Here is a 27,889-nt window from a genome sequence, read left to right on the forward strand (position 1 = left end):
TCACGTCGGTGCAATGGAGACCACACCCAAGCGCTACAATCACATCCTTGTCGTAGTTGATGGTTTATTGAAATATATTTGGCTCTAGCCAACTCGAACGACAGGTGTCGATGAAGCAAGCCGTTCATTTCGGAAATCCTCGCCGTATAGAATCTGATAGAGGCTTTTACATCTTTGGCGTTCAAGGAATATTCTTGGTATACATACGTTGAAAGAGTTTAGTAAATAATTAATAATACTAAACCAAGCTATATAATTGAAGTTGAGATGCGAATGACCGGTTGAAATGAATATAAGGACTTGATGTAGAAGCTTGCAGTAAAAAACCTGGATAAAGAAATAGAGAAATATCGACAATCAGTCCGAGAGAACATCAAAAGGATTCAGGATGCAAATAAGAATGCGTTTGATTTTAAAATAAGACAGGAGCGTGTCAATCAACTAAATGAGTTGGTAGTCAGCTCGCCATTTAAAATGCTAAACAAAGTAATAGATCCTTGTAGACCTCCGTTTCTTGTGCAATAAGCGGGGTATTAGTGGTAGTGGTGTAGAGAAAACCGATAAATGAATAAGTTAAAAAATTAGTAAATAATATAACTTTGTAAGTCCCAACTATACACTTAATGTTTAAACTTATCTTAATAAAACATTGTACGCGTATATTAATAAACTCCTACATCTGGTTTAACACCCGTTAACTCGTAGGGTAAAAAGGTATTCTAGATTCGTTGAAAAGTATTGTAAATTTCTATCGACCTGCAGGAAAACTTTTTGCCACGCCCACACTTTTGAAAAATGTGTGGCTATTTTTTCACATTTGTGTTGGTCTCGATTTGCCAACAAACTTTTTGTCACGTCCACTCTAACGTACCCGCACTCGTAGATTAAAAGAGTATACTTGATTCGTTGAAAAGTATGTAACAGGCAGAAGGAAGCGTTTCCGACCATATAAAGTATATATATTCTTGATCAGGATCAATAGCCGATTCGATCTGCCCATGTCCGTCTGTCCGTCCGTCTGTCCGTATGAACGTCGAGATCTCAGGAACTACAAAAGCTAGAAAGTTGAGATTAAACATACGGACTCCAGAGACATAGACGCAGCGCAAGTTTGCACAAACCGCATAAAACTGCCACGCCCACACTTTTGAAAAATGTTTTGATATTTTTTCATTTTTGTATTAGTCTTATAAATTTCTATCGATTTGCCAAAAAACTTTTTGCCACGCCTACTCTAACGCCCACAAACCGCCCAAAACTACCACGCCCACACTTTTGAAAAATGTTTTAATATTTTTTCATTTTTGTATTAGACTTGTAAATTTTTTTCGATTTGCCAAAAAACTTTTTGCTACGCCCACTCTAACGCCCTCAAACCGACAAAAACTGTCAGTGTTGAAGATTCTCCTTCGCACTTCCACTAGCTGAGTAACGGGTATCAGATAGTCGGGGTACTCGACTATAGCGTTCTCTCTTGTTTTGTTTTAGAAAAATTTCAAAGTCTATAACAGTGGGTTTTTTCACTCTTATGGATAAAAAATAAAGTACATTTAAGTAATATAAGCATTTTTGACATTTAATCGTAACACATTTTGAAATATTTTGATGGAAAGTCGAAGAAGTGCAAAAGTTCTGTTTAATACATTTATAGGGTACGTTTTGATTTGCTTCTTTTTCTTAAAGAGAGTCACTATGAATCGATATTCCCTATTATTCATCTAGGTATATAGTTAAAGAATATATACAAATTATGAAAGAAGCGATGCGATAGCTAATTACGGCAAATTTCTCATGGTCTTATCAGTTTCTATTCATGTCGCGTGCGATATCGAAAAGGAACATTTGTTATCAGTGCGCCTAAAGTTTTTGTCCAGTGATCTTCAAATCTTGTGTCCAAACATATTTTTCGACATTAAATTTAATAAAATTTAGTTTTGCTAATATAACGCACATCGTTGTTTTTGAAAATTGTTTAAAGTGTGTCGCGTGCGACATGGTAAGTAAAATATTTTATTTTTTTTTTCCCTTAAAAAACTTGTACTTAATGTAGATGAATAAAGGCAAGGAGAAAAACAAATTAAATTGCAAACGATGGAGGGAAAATTTAAAAAATGATTAAACAAAAATGGAAATGCATAAATTAAAGAATAAGGAAGGAATGCAAAAGGGCAGAACTACGTGGAAAAGGATGGCTAAAGGTGATAACAAATTTATTGAGGAAAAACGAAAATATGATCGGATACGACAAAAGGAGAGGCGCCAAAAACTCTTCGATGAGTCTCGCGCACGCCAAAAACAAGCCGAGCCTTATAGTTGCTATCCAACTTTAGAGAAAGCACTAAAAAAAGTGGAGAGAGCGTTGCCCAAAGATTTTCACAAAAAAGTTAAAGTTTTAGAAATTCTTGGAAAGAAATATAATATAAATGAACAACATGAAAATATTAAGCAGTCCAGCAAAAACATACCAGATAGCTTAGTGGATGCCATTACAAAATTTTATGAAAACGATGATATACACTATTGTGGGATTGTGGGATCTCTAGTCCAATACCAAGAGCGTCCATCTGACTCGAAACGATTAATTTTGGTTTCATCTGACCATATAACCTGAAAAACCAAATTTTTGTGATTGTTTTAACTTATTGGTATTGGACTAGAGATCCCACAGTCCAGTCACCAAGTAACGTGAAGCAAACCGTGAAGCAAGGTGGCGGATCAATAATGGTTTGGGGCTGTATACACAAAAACGGAGTTGGTTCCTTGGTGTTAATTGAAGGTATAATGCGGAAGGAACATTACTTAAACATTTTGCAACAAAATCTTCCAAAAGTAATTCAAAATATGGGTATTGCTGCTAAAAAATGCATATTTCAGCAAGACAAGGATCCCAAACACACATCGATTTTGGTCAACAATTGGATGGAAAAGCAAAATTTTGAATCGCTGAAGTGGCCACCGCAATCTCCTGATATGTATCCCATAGAAAATTTGTGGAGCCATGTAAAATCCCAACTGGCAAAATATGCAGGCCCTCCAAGTAGAATGATGGAGCTGTGGGAAAGAACAAAGGACCTCTGGTACGCTATTCGTCCTGAAATGGTGCTACGGTATACCCAAAGTATGCCAAATCGCATAACGGAGCTAAAAAAATCAAAAGGGCTGTGGACTCATTATTAAAATAATTAAAAAAAAAATGTTCGTTTAATATATCACCCCAGTGCAAAACTGTAACATTTGACTTCTTTTACATTTTGCTTCGGCATATTTATTCCAGATTATCAAATCGCTTCATATTTTCACAAGCGATAGTCAAATATAGTAGCAACAAAACAAGACTAAGATTATTATCGTACATAAAATAGGAGAGAAGATACTGACCGTTGAAGTTAGAATATGCAACTCGTGTTACAGTTTTGCTCGTCAGTGTAAGTGTGCAAGCTGCTGGAAAAAAGACACCATTATTGTTAAGGGAAAATTAGTGGCTAAGCGCTTTATGTTAATGACAGTGTCCGAAACTTATGAGTTATTTAAAAAATATTTTGCAAGCGAAAAGGTAGGCTTATCAACCTTTTTTAAATTCCGACCTCGCCATGTCCAATTAGCAAATAAATTGCCGCACAATATGTGTGTTTGCATGTATAATGCTAATTTCAACTATCTTTTGCAAAGTTGCTCCAATGCGATTCCATCTTTTCCCAGCAATTTTAAAACATTACTTAAAGCTGTTTGCTGCGATATTCAAGACGAATATTGCATGACAAGCAATTGTAAGAAGTGTTTAACAAATATACAAGATGACTTAATTCCTCTTGCATGTTTGACGAATATGGAAGATGAAATAAACTGGGAACAATGGCGTAAAATTGACAATAATATAGTGCGTTCGAATACAAGTCAACTTTATCTAATTTAATAAATGAAATAGAAGCTAAGCTGTCATCATTCTAAACCCATTTTTATGTAAAAAGAGCCAAGCAAATTTATTTCGAAGAATCAAAAAACAACCTAAAGCCTGGCGAGCTTATTCTTCAAATAGATTTTGCGGAAAATTATCGGTTGACAAACCAAAACGAAGTCCAAAGTGCTCATTTTAGCTACAAGCAGATAACAATTTTTACTTGCGTAGCTTGGTTTGCTGGTGCTTCACAATCATTTGCCATAATAAGTGATAAACTCTCGCATAACAAACATGATGTCTTTATATTCGTTTTAATTCGTAAAATTAAAAAAATGTTCGGACGATTTTCAAAAGTAAAAATATTTTCTGATGGCAGCTGCTCACAATTTAAAAATAAGTACATTTTAAGCAGTTTGACCGACATTTTAAACCAAATTGGTTGTGCAATTGTTGAATGGAATTTTTTTGCCAGTTCTCACGGAAAGGGAGCTGTTGACGGAGTTGGAGCCGTAATTAAAAGAAAATTGATACCCGTTACTCAGCTAGTGAAAGTGCAAAGGAGAGTCTTCAGCACTGACAGTATTTGCCGGTTTGTGGGCGTTAGAGTGGGCGTGGCAAAAAGTTATTTGGCAAGTCGATAGAAATTTAGAAGACTAATACAAAAATGAAAAAATATCAAAACATTTTTCAAAAGTGTGGGCGTGGCAGATTTGGGCGTTAGAGTGGGCGTGGCAAAAAGTTGTTTGGCAAATCGATAGAAATTTACAAGACTAATACAAAAATGAAAAAATATCAAAACATTTTTCAAAAGTGTGGGCGTGGCAGATTTGGGCGTTAGAGTGGGCGTGGCAAAAAGTTGTTTGGCAAATCGATAGAAATTTACAAGACTAATACAAAAATGAAAAAATATCAAAACATTTTTTAAAAGTGTGGGCGTGGCAGTTTTGGGCGGTTTGTTAGAGTGGGCGTGGCAACATGAGTCGACAAACTTGCGCTGCGTCTATGTCTCTGGAGTCTGTATGCTTAGTCTCAACTTTCTAGCTTTTGTAGTTCCTGAGATCTCGACGTTCATACGGACAGACAGACGGACGGACAGACGGACATGGTCAGATCGACTCGGCTATTGATCCTGATCAAGAATATATATACTTTATATGGTCGGATACGCTTCCTTCTGCCTGTTACATTCTTTTCAACGAATCTAGTATACCCTTTTACTCTACGAGTAACGGGTATAAAAACATAGTGCTACCTAATGCTTTCTCATTTTATCAATGTGCAAAAAACAACGTAAATGGTATTAAAATTGATTTTATATCATCTGCACAAATTGTAAATATGTCACAGTATTATAGTTAAATGAAAAATGGAAGGATGTGCAAAGCATACCTTGTATAAGCCAGATGCATTGGTTTGGTTGCAATGGCCAACAAACGAAAGCTGCTAGAACAGCATGTTCATTTAAAAAATTGTTTTTGAATTATTCAACTATTAAATTTAAGTTAGGTAATTAAGTTTTTCATATAAGAAGAATATGTACATTTTGTAACTTTTGTGAAGATATTTTGTTATGTTTGAAATTTAAAAAATAAAAAAAATATGTTAAATATATTACAAAAAATTTTAAATACATTCTATGTTCTTCTAATTTCCTTAAAAAGTATAAAAGAATTTAAAAAATATGATGGAAGAAAATGTCGCATGCGACAGTGATTAAAATTCAATTTAAAAAAAAATACTTTATATTTTTAAGTCAAGTAAAATATTTTATTAGGATGAATTGATCTATAACACATTAAAATTAATTGCCTAAAAATCTTTCATCAAGTTTCGCTGAAATTAGTGCTTGAACTGGTTAGCGAAAAAGTTACTTCTGTCTGTGTCGCGTGCGAATATCTTACATTTTTGTTATTATCTTGAAAACGAACAATTGTCTGAAATCGACTATAACACCAATTATAGTGCTAACCAAGAGCTATAAGCTTAAAATTATTAAAAATTAAAATTAAATGTCGCGTGCGACATCAGAGAATTACCCATATACTATATACTTTATAGGGTCGTAAGCGTTCCTTCTACCTGTTCCATATTTTTCAACGAATCTACCACTCTGCGAGTAACGAATATAAAAATCAAAACCTCTGTGGACTTCAGATTGGCAAGACGATAAAAATTTGTTAAACAAAAAAAATTTTGTTTTTATATATTTTCTTTATCTGTTTACATCTGCCCAGTGGGCAATTCATTTATTCGTTGGGTAACATTGGCTATAAAGTAAACAGTTTAAGTATGTTGATCTGATATTGTGGGATGTTGCTGTATTGTGAATTTAGTGGAGATGTTGGTTATAAAATTTGTATTGAACTCTGAATGGTTAGTCAAGAGGGCACCATCTCTTAAGCGTGCGTCGTTAATTTTTAAAGTTCGTTCGTTTATATTTTTCAGGTGTCTCACGCTTGATTTTGCAATTTCTTCTACCACTGATGGCAAGTTAAGAATAACGGTATTCCGCACATAGAAAGCCGCATTTATTATCTGTCTTATTAGTTTGTTCTCTGCTTTTTCCAACCATTTGATGTTTGTGTATGCCCCTTACAGCTCAATGTCGTATGTCCACGCTAATAATGGCCTTGTACAGAAGGAGCTTGTTTTTGTGGAAAGTTAACTTCTTCTTTGAATCAACCAGTACATTGGCTTACTTTTGTGATTTATAACATGACCTGATATGTCAAGGGTGAGCCCCAAATATTTGGCTGTTGGCTGCTGCGGTATGACTGTACCATTTATCTTTTTTAGAGTGAAAAAAATAAAATGGACAAAAGTAACACAAAAACCTTTAACAGTGTATGCACGCCTACGCCCATAAGAGCCGGAGTACCTCAAGACAGCGTTCTTGTACACACTCTACACAGCAGACCTTTCCATCACCCCCTCCCGGTACCTCATAATAGCCACATATCCCCGTGACACCGCCTTCCTAGCCTTCAATATCCTCCTTCCTAGCAACAGATCGGCAGGAATCATCAGCCATTATCCAGAGACAACTGTATTCTCCCCTATCAAGCTCCTAGACAATAGCCAATCCCTAAGACGCCTGAAGAGAAAACTCCGACTTGACCTTACGATACAAAAAAAAAACAAGATAGAACGCTATAGTCAGGTTCCCCGACTATCTGATACCCGTTACTCAGCTGGTGAAAGTGCGAAGAGAAATTACAACACTGACCGTTTTGGCGGTTTGTGGGCGTTAGAGGGGGCGTGGCAAAAAAAAATTTTTGGTATATAGAGTTAAATTTACAAGACGAACCAACATGTGAAAAAATTTCACAACATTTTTCAAAAGTATGGGCGTGGCAGTTTTGGGCGGTTTGTGGGCGTTAGGGTGGGCGTGGCAAAAAGTTTTTCTGCAGATCGTGGCAACATGAATCGACAAACTTGCGCTGCGTCTATGCCTCTGGAGTCCGTATGCTTATTTTCAACTTTCTAGCTTTTATAGTTCCTGAGATCTCGACGTTCATACGGACGGACAGACAGACGGACGGACAGACGGACATGGTCAGATCGACTCGGCTATTGGTCCTGATCAAGAATATATATACTTTATATGGTCGGATACGCTTCCTTCTGCCTGTTACATTCTTTTCAACGAATCTAGTATACCCTTTTACTCTACGAGTAACGGGTATAACAATAGAGTCGGCATGCTTAGTCTAGACGTTTATACAGATCGCAACACTGGAATCGTTCATTCTTGTTATTGTTTTAAGGTATATTTACATAAGCGAAAATGTATTTGATTGAAGACCCTCATTGGGAGCGTCCCAATAAAGTCAAGGTCCACTGACGTTCACAAGCTGGTAAATTCTGAATGCTTTCCTGATTCTGCTCCTGCAGTCGTCGTTGGTTATCCTTGAACTGCTCAATGGGGTCCTCGAACTGTCGATAGTATCGCAGCACTTCCCTTACATCAGCCACTTGGTGGTCGGCCACCAACTGCAGAAAAGCCGTGAGATCAAAGAGCTGAACATCATCATCGTTCCCCAGCCACTTTGTGAGCACCAAGCTATTATCAGGATGCAGTGGAGTGGTATACGGATCACAATCAATAACTATTACTCGACTCAGGTCCCTGTTAAGATAATCGAGGTTCTTGGTATGCTGTCCCTCTACCAAGTCCGTAGCACCTCTTACTAGCCGATAACTTATGTAGCCATAGGGATCCAAAGCATCTAGCAGGGGAAATGCGGTCATACCCTGCTCTGAAGTATATATGATAATTTCAAAATTTCGGCTGCACTGCTGCAGAAAGTAATCCACACCGGGCCGCTTTTTAAACCGCCACCCAGTCTGATAAGTCCAATCTGGGTGCACCAGGACGTCTTTGATTTCCAGGACTAGTGAATAGGGAGATTGTATATACGGCGGTGGAACAATGTTTGGTAGCAACTTTGCCATCTGGGGTTCTTCCATCATTTTTTCATAATACTTAAGTGTGTGCCACATCCTCATTAAGTACTGGCGGAACCAGGGAAGCCTGCTGAATTCATCATCTATAGGACCCCGGTCGTCTTCCTCGGGCTTACCCAGCCTGTAGATGGTCCAAATAGCTGTACTGAAAAGACTTCCAAGTACAATACTGTAGGTATAGAAATTCTTGATTCTTCTCAACATTGGTGGTGAATAGGTTTTGTCGCACCTATGTACTCTTTTTCTAGCTGCATTTTGGCATATTTTCTCGCATGGACTCAGAAACCCGGTCTTATTTTTCCCGATGTAGCCAAACCATAAAATTTTATTCATTTGAGCACAACGTTATTTTTTTTTGATTGATTTAAAACACTAAGCCTTGACAAGTATGAGCGTTTACGTAGTTTGATATATATTCGTCACGAGCCTGAAAATATAAAAATTAATAACAAATTTAATGCTCAGCTGTTTCTAATTATCCAACGTATTTTTATTATATTTATATTTATATTTAACAGGCAGAAGGAAGCGTTTCCGACCATATAAAGTATATACATATATTCTTGATCAGGCTCAATGGCCCAGTCGATCTGGCCATGTCCGTCTGTCCATCCGTCTGTCCGTCTGTCTGTCCGTATGAACGTCGAGATCTCAGGAACTATAAAAGCTAGAAAGTTGAGATTAAGCATGCTGCCACGCCCACAAACTGCCACGCCGTCTTGTAAATTGCTATCGACTTGCAAAACAACTTTTATGGAGTTGGTTGGAGCTAATCAGATAGTCAATTTGTCATAAACAATCAAAATCCATTTAAAATTGTATATGCAATTACGGAAGAACCAAATAAGGGTGACGAGAAAGAGAGAGCGACAGAAGTCGCCAGATGCCGACGTAGTCAACACCTCGTAAAGTGCGATGGTCGCTGGAAGATGGGCTAGTTTATTGGCTGGACCCTTTTCTCCTTCCACTTGTACTTGTCAGCCAATCTGCCACGACCCGACGTGTCCTGCGCTTTCAAGTGTGGCTCAGTGTGTGTTTCTGCCCATTTACCGAGACCTGTGCCTGTGTATCGTTGATATGATAATTGGCATGAGGCAATAATCCACTTGGAAACGTTGGCAATCGTTTGTATTGCAATCACTGTCACGCCGCCTGCGTCTGCTGCGCCCTTGTCCTGCTATCCAGTGTCCTGGTCCCATAAAGTATAATTTTCCCAACCGTGTTCCCGTTGTCTATTCGACTCCTGGTGTTCCTGCTGGTCGTTTCGTCTCTTTCTCTTTTGAATGGGCGACATATTAAATAACAATGAACTGCAATTGCCCAACGAGCCTCGTAATTCGTTTATAATGCGTGCAGACGCACAGATTTTTAAGTAGTCATCAGGCACATGTCCTTACAGAACTACAGTTTCACTTCCATTGCCATTTTCTCATATTTTGCTGGTAGCTCCTTTTTCGGCTGCCTTCTTTGTCATTGTTTTCATCCATGTGCTCTACTAGCTTTTGTCCTTTGCATGGCTCATAATTTCTGATTTCCTAGTTTAGCTCGTTAAGCAGTTAAACTTAATCACTTTTCAAAATTGGTTCGGTCTGCTGGAGCATTTAAATCGGTTCTGGAGTTTATGTGAAAATGAGTGCGATTTTAATTCAATGTTTTGAAAATTACAACCTAGGTTAATGAAGTCTAATAGTAGTGATTACGTTTAGCAATCAGTAGAGGCATCTAGCTTTGCTTAAGAACGAAACTTTTGAGTGTTATTATAATAAATAAAAGCAGTGTTTGGACCCGTTTTTATATTCATTATCACAATCACTAGTGTTAGGCCGCGGATTTCTTTATTTTCTTTTTTTTTCCGCGTATCTATGTATGAAAATTTCTGGGTAACAGGGATCTGATATTTGAGAAACTCGACTTAGGCATCTCTCTAGTTCAATATGGTATTTCAGGCATTTAACTACACATCGCTGTGCATTATTAAACTGTTTATGGCCGTGCAAAGGGGCTTACTGATTTCAGTCAAAAGAAGAAAAAGTTTTTGCCACGCCGACTCTAACGCCCACAAACCACCAAAAACTGTCATTGTTGAAATTTCTCCTTCGTATCAAACCAGAGAGAATGCTATAGTCGAGTTCCACGAAGAGTTCCAGATCGACTCCGGCTATTGATCCTGATCAAGTGGTCGAAAAGTCTTTCTTCTGGCTGTTTAACCAACATTTCTCTGTAATAAAAAATAAAGCAAGAGAGAACGCTATAGTCGAGTTCCCCGACTATCTGATACCCGTTACTCAGCTGTCAACACTGACAGTTGTTGGCGGTTTGTGGGCGTTAGAGTGGGCGTGGCAACATGAATCGACAAACTTGCGCTGCTTCTATGTCTCTGGAGTCTGTATGCTTAATCTGAACTTCTTTCTAGCTTTTGTAGTTCCTGAGATCTCGACGTTTATACGGACGGACAGACGGACATGGCCAGATCGTCTCGGCTATTGATCCTGATCAAGAATATATATACTTTATATGGTCGGAAACGCTTCCTTCTGCCTGTTACATACTTTTCAACGAATCTAGTATACCCTTTTACTCTACGAGTTACGGGTATAATTAAGGCTTTTATTTTTCTTTAGAGAGTACAAAAATTTTTTTTGCCAAGAAAAAACATCTGTTGATGCTGCCTGCGGTATTCACTACTGGATGCATGCACAATTTTAATTGCTTTACGTCTGGGCTTAAGTAACCATGGGGCAGTCCACCCTCGATTGTTCTCGGGCGTGGAAAAAGTGTTTTTAATTTAAATTATATATTTATAACTCAAAGTTCCTGCTACAACAGTCCGGACTTTCAGAAGCTATTGGAAATCCATACAAAAAACGATTGACACCATACAAAAAACTTCTGCCTATTAGTCAGAGGCCTAGATTCGGCAAGACAATTGCAAAATTGTCTCTAGAGATTCGCAAACCCAGGTTGCGTGGCTAATCCGAGTGCGGAATCCTTCCCTCTTCCCACTTGGTTCGGATTCAACTACTACCCCACATTTAACCCACAAATATCGTGATGGGCGGGTTCTGGGCCCTAGCTCGTTTAGTCGATCAAAAGTTACGAGCTCATCTTAGATTGAACATTAAATGGACACTAAAATATTTTCCTTCTGCACGCAGGTCTTCGAACAAGTCCAAAACAGGGATGGAACAAACGAAATAAATGTCATGAAACAACACATTGACAGGCACATAAGAACGCTGGTTTTATGGTCCACAGATATGACCAAAATATATGATTACCATGTGTCCGGCAACATGCAAGCTCGTAAATAGGCATTTTCCCTGCTTTAGTTCTCATGAGCACATGCCCAACCCCCATCTGCCACTTCCGACTATTTCCGTAGTCTTTTTGTATCGTATTTTTGTCACTGCTGATTTTTGTGGCTCCGGCTTTGGTAATTTAGCAAGTGATCCAGGTGGGACAATCACAGCCCCTGGGGCAATAGTAAAAATCAAAATAAAATGAAACTTATGCGAGATATTCGGGGCTTGGAGTCATAAGATTTTTATATTATGGGTAAGCTGCTTGCATTTCTAATGATGGGCTTTACATTTTAATAAAACCCACAGAGCGACTTAGATTTCCCAATTCGTTGAATTTTATTGTGGCTGGCATATTTTCGTTTTCGTTATACCCGTTTTGTCGTTTTATAAAAAAAGGGATGCGAGAAATTTTAATACTTAGCATGGAACAACACTCAATAAAAATTATTCTAAGATGTTATAAAGTAAAGAGTAATAGCGCCCAAAATACTAATGCGTTTATATGGTTTTCATTGAAAACATGTTAGAATTTTTGTTTTTTTTTTATTTAAGCGTCGCTCCTTATGGAATCCCTGAATAGTGTCACTCATTTTTTTAGAAGAGTACTTTTATCTTCACCTAAAGATTACAAAAAAAGTCGACCGCAGCGTTTCTATTTACATAATTTATACTGTTAAAAATGAAAACAATTTGACGTACCCGGATATATAAGTTTAGATTTGAAATTGCGATACGAGGAAAAAAAAAATGTTATCACGCGTCAAAGATGGCGTAGACGATGCGAAGGCTTGCTTCCGAAACTTTCCTTACGTTAGTTTCAACATTTACGCACTCGCAGTCCTCTGAGTATATAGTGATTTCTTCTATCTTATTCAAGCATTACGTGACCTGATTACGTTAGTCACGGGCGATTGAAGGGGCTATGGGAATCGTGGGTTAATAGTTTGGCATCAGTGACCACCAATGATGACAGGTTAGCTAGGAAGTACAGAACTTATTTTTTCTTCACTCAAATCCCAAAAACTACATAATTATTATATACGTTATTTAAGCCAAACTCTAACAAAGCTTTAGTAAGCAATATTTCATGACATCTTCAAAGATTTTTCAGGGTTTTGTATGGCTACAGCTTTTATCTATCTACAAAAGTTGAATGGATTTACAATATTGTAGACTTTGCAAAAAACTGTCTCTATAAAATCATTTTGGTCGCAAAAAGAGAATGAAAAATGTGCTAAATACATAAATATATTTAAGATATATTTTATTTTATGATAAACTATTATTATAATATTTTTAAGCTTAACTAGTTTATTTTTTTTAAACTTTATTATCCATAAAAAGTGCCTCGTTTTGGTTGTTGTCTTATAAAGTCTACAATTCAGTGATTTCTGGGAATTTTGTTTTCCAAAAATCCGTCAACACCGATAATCAGACCTTTTTCCAAGCGGATTCACCGTGGTTTGAATTCAGTTGCTTAGCGCCAACTTGAAATTTTGGCATCTTACGACTTGATGAGAATTGTATTCGCTGCAGGATTTTATGACTTTACCATGGACAGTAAGGCCCCCTTTGGCCTAGGAGGTAAGCTAAATGATTTTGCATTATTTTTCCATTTCAGTCCATTGTTTTCGTCTGTTGCCTGCCATAAAAAGTCAATGCATGCGAAATGTTTGCGTGAGGAGATCATAGCAGTCACCGATTCAGTCAGAGTTCGATTTCTTAGCCGGTTACAGTTGGTTTATTTGTTTATTCATCGAAGTGGGCGAATCGTAAAAATTATGTTGATGAGTCATCAGTAAATGACATTTATTTTATTGTCAGTCAAGCGACCTTTCTCACCTTATGTGGGCACACATCTCGGATTATTACCCAGCCGTGTAGATGATTACAATTCCACTTGATAACCGGACTAAGAATGAGATGCTATTTGTATTATTAATGACGAGGCGCACCAGGAGATTGTGCAAAGGACTATACTATTTATTATAGGGGTTACGCTTAGCTCAGCGCATTTTTATATTCCAAACCTAACTGGAGTGTCACTACATAAAAACCAGAGAGAACGCTATAGTCAAGTTCCCCGACTATCTGATACCCGTTACTGAGCTAGTGAAAGTGCGAAGGAGGCTCTTTAACACTGACAGTTTTTGGCGGTTTGTTGGCGTTAAAGTGGGCATGGCAAAAAGTTTTTGTGGAGATCGATAGAAATTTACATTATTAAAAAAAAATGAAACAAAAGAGTCTATAGTCGAGTTCCCCGACTATCTGATACCCCTTACTCAGCTAGTGGAAGTGCGAAGGAGACTCTTTAACACTAACAGTTTTTTGGCAAATCGATAGAAATGTACAACTCTAATAGAAAATAAAAAAATATCAAAACATCTTTCAAAAGTTTCGGGCTGTTTGCGGGCGTTATAGTGGGCGTGGCAACATGGGTTAACAAACTTGCGCTGCGTCTATGTCTCTGGAGTCTGTATGCTTAGTCTCTAGCTTTCTTTCTAGCATTTGTAGTTCCTGAGATCTCGACGTTCATTCGGACAGGCAGACGGACATGGCCAGATCGACTCGGCTATTGATCCTGATCAAGAATATACATATATCCTTTATATGGTCGGAAACGCTTCCTTCTGCCTGTTACATACTTTTCAACAAATCTAGTATACCCTTTTATTCTACGATTAGCAGGTATAATTATTGATTATAATGTATAATTAAATATAAATATTAATTAAAGTATTTATTATTTAAAGTAACTTAAAAGAGAGAGAACTTTATAGTCGAGTTTCCCCTTTCTCAGCTAGTGGAAGTACGAACGGAAAATTTAACGACTTTTTTGTCATAAAAGGCCAAAGAAGAATAATATTAATAATATTATTATAATTATAATAAAAATAATAATAAATAATAGTTAAGTATGATGGTCCTTTTATTTGACAACTGAGACTTTCAAAAAAAAGCAACATTTGGCATAGCCATTCCTTAAGAGTAATCACACGAAAATAATTACATTTTATAAGATTTGATCCATTTGTTGCACAAATAAGCATTACACTCGTAGATAGTGGTTTGAAATCCTTAGTTGCCTTTCATTATCTCATCCCAAGGGCTATCAAACTTCACATTTGTGAAAATTTCATTGATATTTCTATAAAGAAATATTATTAATTTCGTTACATCTATTAAAAAGCACCTACTTAATCCTGTCGTATCCAATTCAATTTTAAAAGTGTTTAACTTTTGCAAATGGAGATCTTCCTCTCTCCCTTTTTTTTTCTGTCTCAGCCTCACCCTCCTTATTTTCTTTTTCGATAGGAATTTCGTGTATCGTAGTTGAAGAAACCTTCTCCTGATCATACAATTTTTCATCAAGTCGACTGCGACTGACGACAACACTTTTTTTATATTTTCGTCGCATATACTGCTCTAACTTAAGTTGATTGGGATTCGCGGATCTCTTACCAAAGGAACTTTTGCCTCTGGGAGCCACACCTAACTCGTCCGGGTAAATGGTAGGCTTATGAACCACGCGCAAAGAACTAATTACGGGGTACCGATGCTGGCCAGAATTTTCGATATGGAGTCTGTGTTCCTCATCGATCTCTTGGATTTCCTTTTCCAACGCTTGCACTTTTCCCACATCGTCTTTACCCGCTGCCACATCCCGCTCTATAATTAGACGAATTTTTCTGTAAGCGGCATTCTGCTTTAGACCAGCTTTCCTTTTGGTTTGAATAAGCTTCTCCACATCAGCTTCAGGGTATTTGTATTTACAGGCCTTTTTAATCTGCACCTGCTTTTAGCATGTCAAATTTGCAAATGTGTCGATCGCGCAGATTGTTGCAACAATAAATTTTTTGTAATTGCTGATTTGAACCAGTCTATACGCAATAAGCTTTCGAACGCACTCAGTCAGACCAATTGGTGTCTTACTGCTACTCGGAGACTTTCTGTCATGATTCAGATCAAATTCGTAATGCAGTAGATTTTCCAACACTTAGCGCACAAAGATCGGTTACAGTCTCCGCGAAATAGATTTTCTAGTAATTCCCATGTCGTTTTTTTATGCTCTCTTAGCTGTTCGTCATACGTGTCTTCTTTTCAATTTTCTGCGAACGTTTTGCGATACTTTCATCACTGTTGGATATTCGAACAGTTCTATATATTTACTTTGCTTTTGCATTGCATTACTAGCTCATCTTTGCAGTCTTCGGAAAATTTGCCCTTGCTGAATTTGTTGTTCCGCATTGCCAATAATCGCTTAAAAGCATGAGCTTTATTGTCACCAGACTCCCGTTTATTTGTGATCTTACGTCTTGTCCATACGCGCTCATTCATTCTGTAATAGGGCTGTTTCCAACTTTAATGACACGTTGAACTTGTGGTCCTCTAACTCAAAAATCTATTTCGATTCAATTCACTGAGACTTTGAAGTTTTGAAGGATCAGCATTGACAACCAATAAATGTCTATGGTGGCAATTTTTCATAAAATACAGGTTTGATTTTTGGGTTAAGAAAATAATACACTTCTTCCAGAGCACACTTTAAAAAAAACAAGAGAGAACGCTATAGTCGAGTTCCCCGACTATCTGATACCCGTTACTCAGCTAGTGGAAGTGCGAAGGAGAGTCTTCAGCACTGACAGTTTTTGGCGGTTTGTGGGCGTGTGGGTGTGGCAAAAAGTTTTTTGGCAAATCGATAGAAATTTAGAAGACTAATACAAAAATGAAAAAATATCAAAACTTTTTTCAAAAGTGTGGGCGTGGCAGATTTGGGCGGCTTATGGGCGTTAGAGTGGGCGTGGCAAAAAGTTTTTTGGCAAATCGATAGAAATTTACAAGACTAATACAAAAATGAAACAATATCTAAACATTTTTTAATAGAGTGGGCGTGGCAGTATTGGGCGGTTTGTGGGCGTTAGAGTGGCCGTGGCAACATGAATCGACAAACTTGCGCTGCGTCTATGTCTCTGGAGTCTGTATGCTTAGTCTCAACTTTCTACCTTTTGTAGTTCCTGAGATCTCGACGTTCATACGGACAGACAGACGGACATGGCCAGATCGACTCAGCTATTGATCCTGATCAAGAATATATATATATATATACTTTATATGGTCGGAAACGCGTCCTTCTGCCTGTTACATACTTTTCAACGAATCTAGTATACCCTTTTACTCTACGAGTAACGGGTATAAAAACAAGAGAGAACGCTATAGTCGAGTTCCCCGACAATCTGATACCCGTAACTCATCTAGTGGAAGTGCGAAGAAGAGTCTTCAACACTGACAGTTTTTGGCGGTTTGTGGGCGTGTGGGTGTGGCAAAAAGTTTTTTGGAAAATCGAGAGATATCTCGACTATAGAGTTTTCTCTTGTTTGTAATGTGATCGATTAGCCGTTAGCGTTTACATAATTGCCAACAAGAATTAATAAACTTTTCGCTACCATATGTAAAACAGATTTTTATTATGCGTTTTCCATTTTATCATTAAACCATTTTGCCCATAAATGCACTTTTCAGCTGAATTTATGATTGGAGTTATTTTCAGTCTTATTGGATGATAGACACAGCAAACGAAAAACAGATGCATAATTGTTAATATTATTGTTATTATTAATATATGCAGAAAAATAGAAGCCTACCAAAATTCAAGTAAATTTTATGTCTTCCCTTTTTTTCTCATGACTAGGGAGTATACATTTTTTTACGCTGTCTACAAAAATTTCTTCTAACAGAGGAGATTTCATCTGTAGAAAGCAAAAGCCAGCATCGATCAGTTTTCCATCTAAGGAGGCGTGCAAAATGTTGTACCTGTTAGGATAATTACAGCCGGCGACCGGTTTCCGAAAATTTGCAAAGTGTTGTCATAAGCTCCGTGAAAACCTTAAATCAATTGAAAAAGTGGACAAAAATACCTTAAGAAAAATTACAATTCGGCAAATGTGGTTGCTAAAACTTCTGCAAGTTAAACAAAAAAGTATGAAACTCTAAAACGATTGTTAATTTTTAAAAATGTTTCGATTTTTTCGTTTGTTTTTGTTTCTCACATTATTTGACCTCTTCGCAACATCTCTTCAATAGTATTTTCTTTAAACATTTTCGAGAATAATGTCAACAGTTATTACCGTTGAAAGAACTGTAAGAAGTCAACTGAGGGTCTATATTGTTTGAATTAAGGATCATAATGAGCTTATTTCCATTAACTTAAAAATGGTCGCAAGTAATAAAAGCGTAAAAAACCGAATGCATTTTTGAAATAAACTCTTCAAGAAATATTAAAGATTTCTACTTCAGCCTATTAATGTAGTTTGGCTGAAATACAAAGTGCACATGTTGTGCAAACGCTTATTCATTATAAGACCTACCCTACATCAAGTTCCTTTTCTTTTACGAATAGTTTTTTTTCGCTGGTCTTTTGGATATTTAGTCGCTCTTCATAGATTGTATTGTTGCAGGAATTAGGATCTAAATATGTAAAATATGCAGCTGAAGATTAATTTAGTTATTTTAATAGCAGTTGTCTAAGTTCAGAAGCAGTACAGATCTCTTGTAGGTATTACCCAGTTTCATATTGCTGGACTTCCGTTAATTGACTTCCTACGAGATTATGTGGAGAGAAAGGCTGGGATACCATCTCAGTAAAAGGTTATCTTGCCCTCCTGAGTCAAGGATTTATTCGGGTCCTAGAGACTCGGACCTTTTGGATCCGCAGAATATTATTTTGGATCCGAAAATTTTCTTCGCCCGACTGACTAAATCACTAAAAATCGTCTTTTTTCTTTTCTTATTGGGCGGACTTTTTTCTCTATTTCTCTATTTTACTATTTTTTATATTTATGGAGTCAATACCCGACTATCACCGATGTACTGGCTATTTGACACCTGTTAATTGTCGAAGTGCTTTCTCTATGTTGCTATCAGTGTGACTCAACGACCCAGTACACCCTTCCTCTGCTTTTAATTCTTGACTTGAATTTTCTAAGTCTTACGATCTTATAAATAGGTCGTACATAACACCTATTGGCGGTATAAAAAAAATATAGTTCTACCACTTTTGTAAAAACCCGATAGCTTAGCGGAAAGAAATCTATGAGCAGCCCAATTTTCTACGACTATAACATCTAACATACATAGGTAAAAAATTTTTATGGTTTAAGGAAAAATATGTGAAAGTAAAACATGTAAAAAATGTCTTAAATTGTTAAAAGACATGATATTGTGGAATTTCTCAAAATTGACATTTCTGTCGGCTTGATCTGTCTGCATCAAAACGGAATTATAAAAAAAAACATTTTTTTGTAAAAACCCTCTACTTTGTTTTCTATTAAAGAATTTGGAATAGGTAAATTTTATATATTGTTGCATGCTTTAATATTTCTATATAGCGTGCGTAATAAGTAAATTTTAAATATTGTATTTTTATAGTTGATTAAAAAACATTTTTTACCATAAAAGATGATTTTGGAACTTGTCGCTTTTAATCATTAGGTGTTCCTATTCGGTGTACATAATTTTATTTTTACCTGTACAAATACACCAAGGGTATATAAGCTTGGCTCGCCCAAGCTAGCTTCCTTTCATGTTTTATTTAAAACAATATCTAATTAAAGTTTGGCACCTCCCTTTAAAATACTACTCACTTGACATTCCTTGTTTCTTGTTTTATGATTTTACGTAATTAACTTATTACCAAAGTCATTGTAATGCAGTGGTAGTCCTGCCATATCTGTTTAATTACAAATATCTATCAATATCACCACAAAATAATAACTGCGCCGCGAGGCGGAGGTGGATCCCTAACTAGTTGTGGAGCAGAAATTCGAACAGAACTTGAAACTGTGGCTGACCACGATTTCACGTTTCTCAGTCGTGAACACGTTCAACACGAACGGCGATTAGTTGCATTTGTTTATGAGTATGGATTTCGGATTTGTCTCAGACTGTGCCAGGTGGCTCCACCGTCCACCATTTGCCACGACGTCGTAATGGGTGGGACAGCGCTAGCTTATGGCATTGTGGCGTGCGGGTGTGTAGCGAACGCTCCGATGGGGTCGCTGCACATCACACAATTGGAATGCTGCATACAGTGGTGAAGGGTATGTATAATTTTCTCTTCAAGAAAATGAACCCAACATGTGTTCTAAATGTTCCGCTTCAAGGTATTTTTACCCACCGTTAACATCTCTAGCCGGACCTTTTGGGGTTGATATGGAAGTGACTTTGTTTTCCCTCAAGTTAATACACATTGTAAAGTAGACATTATGTTGATGCCCGCCTGAGATCCTGATCAAGTCAGGTCTGTTGGGCTCGGGTTATATCGCACTTCAGATATCTGCCGAAGGTGGTAATAATATTTCTGAAATTATTTTTCGTTGGCCGAACGTTGACTGTCCGCCCTAGACTTGCTCTTGGTTTTATTGTAATTTTTTCGCTGCTTGGGTCATAGTCATTGCCCACTTCGTGAGTCTCCCCTGTCGCACTGCCGTCCAATCGCAGCCAGAATACATTAGTAGAAGATGGACACTTCGGAGGTGCGGGTCTCATGCTAAAGTTATTACATGACATTTTCCTTTTCCGAAAGCTGTGCCACTTGCAATTATACACTTACTCTGCAATATTTTTTCCGGGAGGAATCGATGGGGTTGACGGCAAGCGTGTGTGTAAATGTGATTTTCGCCTATTGGCCCTCCAAACTAATGGCTTCACTAACGATTGTAACCGTTGTCCTTAATGGCATTCTTTTGGGCATCACGCGTTTCGAGTTTAACCGATTTGTATTGTGTCTCCTACATCCCCCAACTAAAGCCGGTTGGTCATGGGCTTGAATATGGAAAGAATAGATAATTTTTCCGCTGCCTTCTTCTTTGACTTTTTTGTTCAAAGGCGTTTGGGGAATTAAAATAGTAGAAATAAAAAGCATACATTTCAGAAAAAATAATGTTGAGGGTGCTTATAAAAATAGTTTTAAAGGAAAAATTGCTTTTTTAATTTGTTCATAAACTCCTTCCTTAAACCGCTCTATCCACACATCTTGACCATCGTTGTGGTCAAAATAAAACTCTTACAAACTTATTGATAATAGAAAAAGGGTTTAAGCCAATGAAGCCCCCACGTTAAACCTCTCTCCCTCTCTCAAAAGGCTACAAAATATACGCTGTGGACTGGTGGCAATAGGGTTAAAGATGCCTATCTAGCCATCGAAAGAGCTCTGTAGACTCTAGACACTCGTAAACATCTCTAATCGTAAGATATCGAAAAATAATCTCACAACGGAAATAGCATATTTAAAAGGCCAACGGATTTCTGCGAGTTAACTTATAAAATCCAATGCACAGAAGGACTTCCAACTCGTTATTGCGGCGAAATCTTATCTCCTGCGTCTCTTTTCCTTCCCACTGAGTGCACAACCGACCACACAGCATCTTCAGGCACTTTTTGGGGGATTGTTAGTGTTTATTGCCACAGTTTAGTTTGTTTATTGTAATCCTCTTTATAAATTAAGCAAAACTTGTGCTTAAAAAGTTGTTCGACGCTCCGTCCTACGGCACATTCAACGAATTTCATAAGCATTCTGGTTCATTTTATCTGGCTGCATATTTCCCAAAATGCGTTAAACGAATTTGAAGCAGATAATTGCAGGAAATGGTTTAAGACCATGGCGCCCATTTTCAAAATATTTAATTTATTTTGAGCAAAAGTACAAAAGAAAATGCTAAAATGACAATAGAATCCACTTACAATAATTAGAGTTTTTATATTGGGTTTTTAACATAATTCCATCAAATAATATTAAAATCATCAGTAAATAATATGTATACTATGGCTTCGATTGACCAATGAGAATATTTTAAAATTATAAATATTACATACGTTCCGAAAAGAAAGGCATTTTACATATAAGCTCAATAATAATACTTGACAGATGACAAGATAGATAAATAGTCATATCCGTTATTCGTAGACTAAAGAGGTATGATAGATTCGTTAAATAATATGAAGCAGGTAAAAGAGAGCGTTTCTGAAAGGGTTAAAAATGTTTGTTTTTCAAATTTCCAACGATATTTACTATTTACTAGGTGTTGGAATTAATTCGTAGCGTTTTACGAAAGATGACGCTAGCCAACTATTCATAGTCACACACACACAAAAGTAAATACTCTGCTGGAAGCTACTGACATAGCGCATCTTTCCAGTATATGACATTTCCTTATTGTGTTCATAGCAATTGTTGTGCAGTATCAAACATGTTGAAGTTTGTGTCTAAAAATCGTTTTTGCGGGGAGTGTTACTTTATTATTTTAACGTTGCTCGTTGAAAACCCGTGCCAAACACGTGCCTCTGGAGTTTTCTACATTATTCCTATGCCTTTGAGGCGTTTTCTGACCGTCAAAAAGTCGACTCCAAATGATGTAAATCGTGTCATGGTTTTTAAATAAGTCAAAGGTTATTTGTAATAAAATATTTAAAAACGGTGTAAAAGCTTTAATCGAATGCCTTTTTGTTTAATAACAAATAATCTAATTTTACATATACAAATAGTTTAAATGTAAATTTCATGCATCGCTAGAATTTCCAATATTAAAATAGGCCTCACCGGAAACCATATTTATTTCAAATTTCGGTACCGTATATTAGACCAGCTATATTTGTAATATTACAAATATGTTAACATCCCCGCAGCTGTTGTGTTTCTCATTTAATTTGCTTCGCTCGACATCGGCAAATACAAATTTTGATATTGAAATTCTTGGTGGCGGCTGTTCAATAAGGAAAAAATATCTTAATAAGATAGAATCCCCGACAGGTGACTGAAAAAAAATATGCAAGCATAAGCGAACCGTTTTTGGCTAATAATAAACGTATTCTTTTTTGGTGAAATGACAAAACTTCATCTCGTCAAAACTTTGACACTTTGAAAAAATGTCTATTCAGGAATGTTGGCTTTTTGAAGAGAGCGAGATTTTAATTACATTTCAAAAGGGCGACACAGTAACATGTTATTGCGCTATAATTAATTATAAAGCCACTTTTCGCATGAAACACTGATTCAAGTAAAAAGTAAAAGATTTTAAGTGTCAGGAGAAGGGACCAAGGATGGTACTGCGAATTCTAGGCGAGTGTGCTAGGGACACACAGTCTGTTGTCGCATCTCCTGGTTATTGCATGAGATTCGTATCTGTTCCACCTGAGTTTTCATTTGCAATTCAGGTTTGTTTCCATGTTGCAAAAATAACAACGACAACGACAACGACGTCATGCTATTAACGTGAGCTGCATATTTTCGGCTAATTATACCCGTTACTCGTAGGGTAAAAGGGTATCCTAGATTCGTTGAAAAGTATGTAACAGGCAGAAGGAAGCGTTTCCGACAATATAAAGTATTTATATTCTTGATCAGATTCAAAAGCGTAGTCGTTCTGGTCATGTCCGTCCGTATGAACGTCGAGATCTCCCGAACTATGAAAGCTGTGTTGGTTGTGAAAGTTGTGATTCAGCATACAGACCCCAGAAACATAGACGCAGCGCAAGGTTGTTGACCCATGCTGCCATGCCCACTCTAACGCCAAAAAACCGCCAAAACTGCCACACTCACACTACTAAAAAGTGTTTTGATATTTTTTTTATTCTATTATTAGTCTTGTAAATTTCTATCGAGTTGCCAAACAACTTTTTGCCACGCCCACTAATCTTTGAAACATTTTGTTTTTTTCATTTAATACTTTTTTTCTACTTTTATCAATATGCCAGAAAAATTTCCAAATTTCTTGTTCGCGATTCCACTAGCTAGAGTATCGGGTATCTGATAGTCGGGGAACTCGACTACAGCGTTCTCTCTTGTTTTCTAATTAAAATGATATTTATGAATTTTATAGCAGGTAGAATAAATATTCAATGACAACGAAAATTTTTACAGGAACAATTTAACAATGAAGCACGTACTCACCTATCCCATATATATTGACATTACATATTACAAAAAGATATAGAAGTACAGGTACGGTGTAGGTACCCAGAATTATTCTGGAACACGTTCTTTCATAACTCTTTTTCCAGTGGAAGGTGTTCCACAAGTAGGGGGCGTGAGTAGCTTTCATACTTTCCGTGCAACGCATCTGTAAGCACTCCGTGAAAGGAGTCTGTAAGCATTACTTGAAATGCTTCGAGATGCATTCCCTGAAAGGCTTCTGGATGCATTCCCTAAAAAGCTTCTGGATGCATTATTTGAAAGGTTTCTGGATGTTTTCCGAAGCAAGTATTTCAGAATATTTATATTACAATGCTTTCGTAAACGTTACTGAGGATTGTTTCTGCATAATTTTCCGAATTAATTATTAGAATTTATATTGGATGTATTCTACGGTAAAGGAGATCGCAAATACTTTGCCAGATTTTGATCCCAGCGATGTTAACGCCATTTCCGTAGAGCAGAGCGTCGATCGTGTCAACAAGGTAGTTAATGCATACCGACGATCAAAAGAGGCATTAAAGGAATACTGTTTTCGGATGTCTGCCCTGGGTGTGCGATATAGACGCAGTCAAGCAGCAGTTATTCGATATGTACTAGCAGGTCTGCAGCACCGTGAACTGCAAAATATCATTACACTTTAATTCATTACAGCATTATATGTTTATTGACGATAAAACAATCTCATGATGCAGCCGAGTCTTACTGTATAAACAACGGTCGAAACAAGAAAGAGGTCTTACCAAGTCTTACAAGTGCTCTATGAAAATTGGAGGCATTTGTGGTGGTTCCAGTGAATAATTGTGATTAATTAATCAGATAGAGGTAACAGCTAAAAGCAGAAAGTCCACAGCATTTATCACCACAGATGGACTGTTGGAGTTCAAGCGACTCCCGTTGGGTTTAAAGAAAGCTCCTGCTATCTTGAGTCGAATCATGGCAGAGTTGCAGGAACTAGTGCGCAAGGAAGCTATACTACATTATATGGACGACATCCTAGTTGATAGCCAAACGTTGAAGAGATGTATGACAAGCTAGAGCAAGTTCTCAAAGTATTGAAGAGTGCGGATAACCCTTGATCCCGAAGAAGTGTGAGTTGTACAAGCAGTCAATTGCATTCCTAGGTCATCAGATCCGTGCAGACAGCATCAGTCCTGGAGCAATTAAAAGAAATACGATACGAATGTTTCAAAATGTGACAAATGTTACCGAAGAAATAACATTTTTCGGACTCTGCAATTATTTCCTCTAATTTGTTGCCGGATACGCAACATATATATCAGAACTTTTGCACTTTCTTTTTGCACAATGCATAGAAATTCCAATTCCTTACATACGAATGCCAGTGCCGTTGGTTTAGCAGGAGTCTTGTTGCCAAAGTATCTTAAGCCATGATAGACGAGACTGATTGCTTATTTAAAATTGCTGATATGAAATTGGCAAAGAAGTCAGAGAGCGACGATTATGTGATCGAGCGCCATCGCCTATATCGCAAATACGACAAGTTTTTATAGGTTGTTTCAAAACAGTTGTGATTTCGTATTCTATATAATTGTCACGATAAGGCTGGACATATGAGCACCGATAAGACAATTTCTCGAATATAAAATCTGTTTTTGTTTTCTCGAATGCGTAACCAATTTGCGTTGGTTGTGCACTTTATAAAACTCCATGTGGACGACAAGAGGGTCAATACCTTTACGTCGACATCAATCTGATCCCTTTCTACACTATACACATGGACCACTTGGGATTTTTTTCGAAGAGTTCCCGCCGTAATGAGCATATTTTTGTGATTGTCGTACAATCACCAAATTTACCGTAGTACAGCAAAATTACAGCAACCAAACTCGTCCTGAATATCCTACAAGATGTAACGAGTTACATATATGGGCATGTCAGATCGAATCATTACTGATATCAAAACAGCCTTTACTTTGTAGGTTTTTGAAAAATACTGAAAAGCGAATAACGTGAAGCATGTACTCTTTGCAGTTAGAACACCAGAGCAAATGGACATGCTAAGTGAACTAACCGAATTACCTTATCAATGTTATTGCCTTCAAACGGGAATGAAAAACGTTGTGATAAAGAAATGCGCTCAATCCAGCGGAATATAAACACCATGGTACCACTAAATGTTCTCCTGTTAAGCTCTTGTATGGGTAAAAGCCCCCGAGATGTTTTTAAGAAAATCTTGACAAACTTAATTCAAAGTCAAGACCATAAGATGCTAACGGATGTTGAACTGACTAAGCTGAGAGCCAACGCCACACAGTGGCGTACTGAATTTTAAGCAAATTGTTGATGACAACGGATCGTTGCGTGGGATATCGCATTCGACAGGTAATAGTTCAAAAGAGTTGAATACATTCATTTGAATGTATTTGAATATAATTCAAATCGGTTCAGTATTTTAGAAGTTACACGTGTTCAAAGTTGAACCTTTTTGGGTTGCAAAAAAAGCAGATATTTTTTATAGAAAATTTTGACTTTGCGGTCGATTTTTAGGTAAAATATGTAACCGACCGCTTTGGTTATGGTCTCTATGGAAAGGGTCATCAAATCTCGGAAAAACCAAGGTGGAATAAATGTATAATATTCTTTGCACGTGCAGGCATCCCTGTTTACCGAAGTACTAATTTTCACCTATTTTTCAACATTGAGGGAAAACAAAGAATGGCATTCTACCGGATTCGGTGTTTGGCGTATGAGGTGTTGTTCTTGAATATGTTCTTTATCAGAATCAAAAGAGATCGGGTCCTCCCACGTCCTACCCCGAATTTCCAAGGCAAAAGATACTTTCAACTCAGCGTAAAAAACGCGCGGCTTAGTGCATATTCTGCTACAAGCGCAGTCGCTGCGTAGTACGAAATTGTTTGGTGGGCATACATTTTTTCCTGTATTGACGGCTTGTTTTTCAATCCCTGATTTTGTAATGATTTTAAATGAATGTATAATGATTAATTATTCTTCAAAAATATTAAATGAAGTAAAATTTAACCATTTAACCATTTTTTTGCAACCCAAAAAAGGTTCAACTTTGAACACGTGTAACTTCTAAAATACTGAACCGATTTGCATTATTTGTTGTATTCAATTCTTTTGAACTATTACCTGTCAAATGCGATAAATTTGTTTGAAACGTGTGGGCGTGACAGTTTTGAGCGGTTTGTGGGCGTTAGAGAGGGCGTGGCAAAAATTTACTAACTCAAACTATAGACTAACAAAAAAATGTAAAAAATGTAAAAGTATGGGCGTGGCAGTTTTGGGCGATTTGTGGGCGTAAGAATGGGGGTGGCAAGATCACTTGCGCTGCGTATGTGTCTCTGGAATCGGAATGGAATTTTATAGTTCCTAAGATCTCAACGTTTGTACGGACTGACATGGCCAGATCAACTCAGCTATTGGTCCTGATCAAGAATATATACACTGTTTATTGTCGGAAACGCTTCCTCCTGTTTGTTACATACTTTTCAACAAACCTTGTATACCCTTTTACTGTAAGAGTACCGGGTTTTTCCTAAATAAATTCCCTCAGATTATCAGGTATTTCGCGGCAGTCGAAAGCAGATAAACAATATTTTTTAACTACCTTATAAAACGGTTTAAACACAGTTGGAAGTTTGGGAACGCGTCGAGGAAAATATGTATCGTAGAGTGCTTCTTCTTCCACAGAATAACGAAACAATTAAACTGAAAGAATTAAATAGAAGGGAGTAGTTTCTGTTTCTGAAATAGGATTAAGAAGCTCTATCCGCAGGATATGACTAGTGTTCGCATCTGAGATATACAACGTACAACGTGTTCTTCAATCTGACATTATTAAATAAATACATGGTCTGAGTAATTTTTTATGTTTAAATCATTCAATATGTTAGCTCCGATTATACAGTGAAAAATTTGGTAAAAGAACTCGCATCAATACTTATTTGCTGTGAATTCTTGAATCTAGGAAATGTAGGGTAATCTTGTTGGTTCCATAGTTAAACATATATATTGTATATATATATATATTGATATGATTTTCTGAAGTATTACAATATGGTCAAAGACGTTATGTTGCCGTATCTGTGCAAAATTACTAATCCGCTACATTTATTTCTTTTATAGTTTAATAGGACAAATTATGATGGCATTAATACGTCGATTTGGTTTAAAAAGCCAGGAATCACTATCAAAATGTTAGATATTTTTTTTATATACAATTGAAATACATAGTGATTTGCACTGATGAACTCTATAATCTTAGAACCT

General features: G+C 37.0%; 2 protein-coding genes across 5 annotated transcripts; both read right to left on the minus strand.

Annotated features, from left to right (window-relative positions):
* Window positions 1-203: 203 nt before the first annotated feature.
* Window positions 204-8,740, minus strand: LOC122613357 (mitochondrial import inner membrane translocase subunit TIM50-A). Of its 4 annotated transcripts, none has more exons than XM_043787495.1 (3): window positions 8,595-8,736; window positions 7,676-8,510; window positions 204-327 (listed from the first exon to the last, which is right to left on the minus strand). In XM_043787495.1, the coding sequence occupies exons 1-2, from the start codon at window positions 8,696-8,698 to the stop codon at window positions 7,706-7,708; spliced, it is 909 nt and encodes a 302-aa protein (XP_043643430.1). In that variant the 5' UTR covers window positions 8,699-8,736; the 3' UTR covers window positions 204-327; window positions 7,676-7,705. The 4 variants fall into 4 exon arrangements, with proteins under 4 accessions (XP_043643430.1, XP_043643429.1, XP_043643428.1 ...); XM_043787494.1 differs by having other exon boundaries at window positions 205-327; window positions 7,676-8,519; window positions 8,595-8,740; XM_043787493.1 differs by having other exon boundaries at window positions 205-327; window positions 7,676-8,534; window positions 8,595-8,740.
* Window positions 8,741-9,299: 559 nt separating this feature from the next.
* Window positions 9,300-16,005, minus strand: LOC122613052. Its single transcript, XM_043787025.1, is given in 4 exon segments — window positions 9,300-9,427; window positions 14,865-14,941; window positions 14,943-15,463; window positions 15,859-16,005. Coding segments are annotated over 4 exon segments (873 nt in total).
* Window positions 16,006-27,889: the final 11,884 nt, after the last annotated feature.

This window comes from Drosophila teissieri, chromosome 2R (assembly GCF_016746235.2).
Source record: "Drosophila teissieri strain GT53w chromosome 2R, Prin_Dtei_1.1, whole genome shotgun sequence".
NCBI lineage: Eukaryota > Metazoa > Arthropoda > Insecta > Diptera > Drosophilidae > Drosophila > Drosophila teissieri.